This window comes from Mytilus edulis, chromosome 13 (genome assembly GCF_963676685.1).
Source record: "Mytilus edulis chromosome 13, xbMytEdul2.2, whole genome shotgun sequence".
Classification (NCBI taxonomy): Eukaryota; Metazoa; Mollusca; class Bivalvia; order Mytilida; family Mytilidae; genus Mytilus; species Mytilus edulis.
The window spans coordinates 1,802,303-1,809,714 of NC_092356.1; the positions used below are offsets into that span (position 1 = coordinate 1,802,303).

At 32.5% G+C, this 7,412-nt stretch overlaps 1 protein-coding gene across 2 annotated transcripts in view; it reads right to left on the reverse strand.

Annotated features, from left to right (window-relative positions):
* LOC139502335 (uncharacterized) overlaps window positions 1–2,025 on the reverse strand; it is a 131,344-nt gene extending 129,319 nt beyond the window's left edge. The window contains exon 1 of one of the 2 annotated variants that reach the window (XM_071291782.1): window positions 1,929–2,025. In XM_071291782.1, coding sequence (XP_071147883.1) covers window positions 1,929–1,935 — 7 coding nt within the window. In that variant the 5' untranslated portion in view covers window positions 1,936–2,025. Of the gene's footprint in view, window positions 1–1,593; window positions 1,691–1,928 lie in introns of those variants that run through there. The other variant, XM_071291783.1, reaches the window with a different exon arrangement.
* Between the last annotated feature and the right edge of the window lie 5,387 nt (window positions 2,026–7,412).

Below are 7,412 nucleotides of genomic sequence, written 5' to 3' on the forward strand. Positions count from 1 at the left end.
ATTGCATATTTTGGCGTTAATATTGATTCACTTATAGGGTCTTTGCATTGACACGGGTTATGTTCTTCTCGTATATGTTATGATGGTATAATACTAAACTCCTCACGGGAAAGATTGTGCCTGATATTCATATGAAGAAAACATAATCTTTCAATTAGTTTAATTGAAGTCTGGAGCTGGTATGTCAGTTAACTGCTAGTAGTCTGATGTTATTTATGTATTATTGTCATTTTGTTTATTTTCTTTGCTTACATCTTCTGACATCAGACTCGGACTTCTCTTGAACTGAATTGTAATGTGCGTATTGTTATGCGTTTACTTTTCTGCATTGGCTAGAGGTATAGGGGGAGGGTTGAGATCTTACAAACATGTTTAACCCCGCCGCATATTTGCGCCTGTCCCAAGTCAGGAGCCTCTGGCCTTTGTTAGTCTTGTATTATTTTTAATTTTAGTTTCTTGTGTACAATTTGGAGTTTTGTATGGTGTTCATTATCACTGAACTAGTATATATATTTGTTTAGGGGCCAGCTGAAGGACGCCTCCGGGTCCGGGAATTTATCGCTACATTGAAGACCTGTTGGTGACCTTCTGCTGTTGTCTTCTTTATGTTCGGGTTGTTGTCTCTTTGATACATTCCCCATTTCCATTCTCAATTTTATTGTTTGTAAACAAATTGACAGTTTTCAAAATTGCAGATTTAGACAAAACCCCAGACCTTATTGTGTAATCCTACCTTTCAACCCAATAAAAAATATTCGCAAGCAGCCCCTGCAAGAACTGTATAGAGAGTCAAGGTCGTTGAAAATTTCCTTCGTCTTTATCTATCTCAAAATAACCTGTTAATCTATGATTTTTTGTTTTCAATATAAATATTAATTCATTTTCAGCTAAGTTGATGCGATTTCATTAAAATTGCATTTTCAATGTGAAAACAGAATAATTTAGAATGATCTTTGCTCGTACTCATTTAACAAATTGAAGGATATACAAATTAAGGTTGTTGCTTACCTACAGTCTCGTAAGCCTGCAGTTTACTGACGTACTAAAATTACCCACTACGCAATATACTTTTTACTTTGTAATTCGGTTATAAATGGCAAGAAACATTGAAATTGGGGTATTTTTCGAAATACCTCAAGATAAAAACAGAAAAATTGACACGAACCCTTCCAGAACTTGGTTTATCTCAGGGTAAGTAGAACATATAACACCAGTTGCAATTGGTTTTTTGATAATTTTTAGTTCGGGGATAAGTCTTATTAGCTGATATCACAATCAAAGAAAGATGTCGGGTTGAAATATTGATGTATTCAAGATTGTTTATGTGTATAAATTTATTCGTGGTTTTGTGATTAAAGATACTAAAGATAATATGAAATAAATCTAAATTGTTTACCTTTCATCCTCTTAGTCTGTTATATACATGTGTGGCTGAACCGTGAATGTTCGTAATATTTGCTTTCGTTTCCAATTTAAAAGACATGTACATGTACATACAACACGACACGATTTAAATTTAAAAACAGCAGTTAGTTACTATTCTATCACATAATAAACAAGATTGTCTATGCTTATTAAAGTTAAATCGTTTACCTGCCATTCTCTCAGCTTGTTATAGGATTTGATATGAAATATGTTTTCCCGTAATATCAACTTTCGTTTTCATTTAAATTCCATCTAGTTATAGCACCTACGCAATACTTTGTAATTTGAATTTAAAAACCCAGGTATATCAATATGGTGAAAAGGAAAACTAAGATAAAAATAAACAAAATTGGATACACACGTGACAAATTAGATATTAGTGTGTTTGTTTATCTTCATATTAAACTTTAATATATGTATGTTTTACATACACAGCAGACCGTTACTACATTATCACTTTATGTTTAAATTTGTTGATATAAAATAAATGTTAGATTGTATACCTGCCATCCTTTCAGCCTGTTACAAGATTCTATATGAAATGTGTATTTCCGTTATACCAACTTTCGTTTCCATTTAACTTAAACCAACTGATAACACCTGTATGTAGACAAAACAATTTTGTAATTTGCATTTAAAAACTCAGGTACATTACACATTGTGACAAACTAACATATCAATAAAAAATGTGTACACACGGGGTGAATTAGGTTGTATATAGATCTTGTTTACAGATCTGGTTTATGATCTGGTTTGTGTCGTTGTTCTCCTCTTATAGTTGATGTGTTTCCCTCAGTTCTAGTTTGTAACCCGGATTAGTTTTTCTCAATCGATTTATGAACTTTGGGCAGCGGTATACTACTGTTATTTATTTATGTTACTGTTGATATATAAGTTATGCAATATTTTGTAACATAGGCAGCAGTTCATAATTATTAATAGTATTTCAAAGATTGAAATGCCTTAATATTTATCAAAAGTACCAGGATTATAAATTAGTACACCAGACGCGCGTTTCGTCTACATAAGACTCATCAGTGACGCTCATATCAAAATAGTTATAAAGCCAAACAAGTACAAAATTGAAGAGCATTGAGGATCTAAAATTCTAAAAAGTTGTTGTGTCAAATACGTCTAAGGTAAAACCGACCTAAGAATGTGAATAAATACATTTAGAGTTGGATTTACACATCTGTCTTATATTGATTCTAGATAGGTTCCTTATAAGTAATTACAGTTTAGAGAAGGAAGTAGGTAAATTAGAATAGATCATTAATTATTTTGTCAAACCATTGATAACATGACAAGATATGTAAGTGATAATGTCAAACATAGGTGCACACATATTGTTTCTGGGAGGGATAAATGGAACTTTTTTAAAACATCACTTCGTTAATATTCTCTAAAATAAGATAAACGATGACAATATGTGCATTTCGACTATAAATGTCTCGTCTAGGATGCTCAGTTAAAATATTTAAATATTACTAAGTTTGCAAAGATTTCAGATTTAAAAGTGCCCAACTCATCAGATCACTTCAATGAAGAAAAACATTTAACAAAAGCGCACACTGGTAAAGGTCCGGGCAGTTTAATGATTTTTATCGATTAATATACGCACAAATAAACATGTTGAACACAACATTAGTGGTGACACATATCAAAAAGGGAGAAAATATAAACCCCATGTAACAATCGACACAAAATATGTATAATACAACATAAAGGATGTATATATCGAAGAACGGAAAAACTGAAAACCTTCTACTTTTTTCAGCAGTGACCACCTTCAACACACTGAAGTTAATGTCACTTGACAACCTCATATGAACATTGACAAAAAAACAAGCAAATGCAGTCTTCAAAGCATACAATAGTAAAAGAGATGAAGCAAAACGGACTTGGTACTCGGTACTCAAATCTGACTTTACATGTCCAATCACTTCTGAAGACACATACTTGATATTGACAAAAGTTATGTTTGATTGCACATGTTGCACAATAACGAAAAACGTGTTTGTTTAAATTGAATACTTGAAATCTGCAGCTGGCATTTCAGTTTTCAGCTAATAGTTTTTGTTGATTTATGTATTTTTATCAATTTGCTTAGCTTCTTTTGTTACCTTTTCTGACATAGGACTGGATCTCCCTTAAAACTAAGTTATACTTTGCGTATTGTTGTGTGCATGATTATTATAAATTGACTAGAGGAATAGGGAGTTTAGATCTTACAAAACATGTTTAATCCCGCCGCGTTATTGCGACTGTCGAAAGTCAGGATCCTCCATCTCTTGTTAGTCTTGTATGTTCTCAAGTTATAGTTCATTTATGTTTGGAGTTTAGTATGACGTCCATTTTCACTGAAGTAGAACATTTTTATTATTTAGAAGGCAGCTAAATCCCGCCTCAAGGTGCAGAATTTTTTCGCTGTGTTCAAGACCCATTGGTGTTTTCTGATCTTTGGTCGGGTTGTTGTCTCTTTGACACATTCCCCCTTTCCATTATCAATTATATTTTACTTAATCATACATAATTAGGGTAAATAAAACCTTAAGTTTGGTCCACAAATTAAACAATTTTATATCTTATGTTTCACATAAAAATGTGCAAAAAACTGAAACTTACACGTTTAATAATTTCTTGCGTCCGAAGACAATGTCGTTTATTCAACGCAACAAATCTTTAAAAGTTCAATATACAATTATTTATCATGGTCCATTTCCTTCTTAAAAATATTGGCACTTCCCTTCTATCAAAATAGGTTAAGAATTAAAAAACAAAAAAAACGGGGGTCCATGATCAAAAGCAGTAACAAATACCAACAGTTTAAGTCATAATTGTCAGTTATTTTAAAGTATTTGAAATATACAATAACGTGTTTTTGAATTAATAATACTATCCTTAAGGAAAAAATAAAATCACAAAAATACTGAACTTAGAGGAAAATTTAATCAAAAAGTCCATAATCACATGGCAAAATTAAAAAAAAACAATAAAAACTACTATTGATTTTAAGGCAGTATTATTCCTATGTGAAAGGAGGGGCAAACGTTACCAGAGGGTCATTCAAACTTATAGACCGAAAGAAAAATGACAACACCAAGTCTTCAACAGAAGACAAACAGACAACTAATAGTACACAAGACACAACATAGAAAATTTACGACTAAGCAAAACGAACCCCATCAAAATTAGGGATTGAATCCGGTGCTCCGGACGGGAAAAAATATTCTGCTTTAAACGTTGCTACTGATGTGCAGCACCTGCATATGGGGTATATATCTCCCAACTGTTACGATCTTCCCGTGGTTGCATGTCCTATGATGATTTTCTTGATAGAGGGTTGCTGCTCACAAGAACCGAGAGTTCCAAAAGGTGAAGTTGAAATCATCCCTTCGTAAATTTTATGGACGCCATCACGAGTTGGTTGACCGTTATGGAATAACCGTTTCACAAGTGATATCGGATATGCTTCTTAGGTTGTAACTACAATCCCCCTCCCTTTCATGAATGTGACCTATCGAATTAGATTATATGCCAGATTTGCCATAACATAAGCAACACGACGGGTGCCACATGTGGAACAGGATCTGTTTACCCTTCAGGAGGATCTGAGATCACCCCGTGTTGCTTATTCTTTAGTTTTTCTATGTTGTGTCATGTGCTCTTTTGTTTGTTTGTTTGTTTGTTTTATTTTATTTTTAGCCAGGCGCTGTCAGTTCATTTTCGATTTATGACTTTGACTGTCCCTCTGGTATCTTGTATCCCTCTTTTAGTCAAAGGCGTTTTGTTAAAATATATTTTTTCACTCTTTTTGGTCTTTTATAAATTGTTGTTTGTGTTGTATTTAGACCCGTCTTCAACGGATTTGTTTACATGTACACGTATTTAAATTGAATTTTAATTTCCGACATTACGTCTTGTATTATATTTTCCCTCCGGTTTATATAATCCGTTAATTCTATTTTGACTCTTTTAAGTTCAAGAGTCTATCCTAAATTGGGGTAAATTAAATAGCTTTCTAACTAATTTTCGATCCCTAAGATCACTGAAATGACATTAGTAGTCAAAATCCGGATATAATGTCAACAATTAAACACCTCATGTTGTGGTTTACCATCTTTTCCGCATGTTCATTGTTTTCTACTTGGTATAAAATAAATATAAAGATCCAGTTTAGTACATTTTGTGATCAATTGATTTGGCAATCGTCAATGACAGCAAGCAGGGTTTTAAAACTTCACTTCTGTGACCAGTTAGTCAACTGCGTTTTGTTAAAATATATTTTCCAACTCTTTCGGTCTTTTGAACAATGTTGTTTGTGTAGTATTCAGACCCCTCTGCAGTGAAATTTTGATAGCACATGTATACAAATAGCAGTTTTCATCCAACGCAATCATAAGTTTGAACGTTGTTTTCAATTTAAACTTGAATATATATCAAATGCGTTTTGTTAACTACAATCCCTTTGCCTTTCATAAATGTGACCTACCGAATTAGACTATTTACCGGATTTGTTATCACATTAGGAACACGACGGGTGCCACATGTGGAGCAGGATCTGCTTACCCTTCCGGAGCACCTGAGATCATCCCTAGTTTTTGGTGTGGTTCGTGTTGTTTATTCTTTAGTTTTCTATATTGTGTCATGTGTACTATTGTTTATCTGTATGTCTTTTTTTTATTGTTAGCCATGGCGTTGTCTGTTTGTTTTAGATTTATGGGTTTGACTGTCCCTTTGGTATCTTTCGTCCCCCTTGTTAAAATATGCTTTTTTTTTTAACTTTTTAAGTCTTTTCGAAAATGTTGCTTGTGCTGTATTTAGACATTTCTACAACGAAATTTGATGCACGCACACGTATACAAATTGCGGTTTTTATCCAACGCAATCATAGGTTTGAACGTTATTTGCAATTTAAACTTATTAGGAGCCTGTAATTCAGTGGTTGTCGTTGGAGATAGGTTGATGTATTTCACTATATTCTAAACTGCACAACTCTAACAGAAAGTAGAAGGCCTTTTCTTAAACCTAACTATGAAAGCCGAGTAAATGTTTCGAAATTGGGCACTTTATTTATTTCAAAAAATATTGTGTTTTGAAAAATTTGTGTAAATTAATTTGAATTACATATACATAAAAGTATGTTCTCCAGGCTGATCACCAATCTCTCATTCTTGTTGCTCGCTTTGTGCAAACTTGTCATAAGCAAAATCTGTATGTTAATATTATATATATATGTAAAAATATCTTTCTTTTTACCGTTCACTTGGTTTTATAAGAAATAAAGAATCTAAATTAAATAATACAATTAATTTTATTTAGTTTTTCGGATTTAATTACCTTAAATTAAAGGATGCGAAACGATATATTAATGTAACTTTTTCAAAGTTCAAGTTGATCAATTATTGATTTAAGTGAATAAATGAAATTTATTTTCTCGAGGAATAAATCAAATCAGGAACATATATATTGTTAGGTATACTGTTCCCAGATTGAATAGTATACAAATCCTAGTTCTTATATTATAGTAATAATTATTCATCGGCGAAAAGGATAGTATATTTATTGTGTTGGAAGTTTATTGTGTTGGAAGAATCGTAAAAGTGTTTAATTTTCTAAATTCTATTTATTTACTCGGACATCGTAGAGTTTAAAATTCTATTTTTCTACCATATTGGACTTCATATTGTGTATTGAATTGAAACACGAACGCGAACCTCGATGAGAACACCTGGATTGAAAGTTTGCAAATATTCCGACCAATGAAATTCATTTTACAATGTAACGCGAACTTCAACGAAAGCACCTAGATGAAATATTGTGTATAGTATTGAAACATGAACGCGGACCTCGATGAGAACACCTGGATTGAAAGTTTGCAAACGTTTCAACCAATGAAATTCATTTTGATATGTAACGCGAACTTCAACGAAAGCATCTAGATGAAATATTTTATATATACGACAATCAGTTTTTATTAAGACATT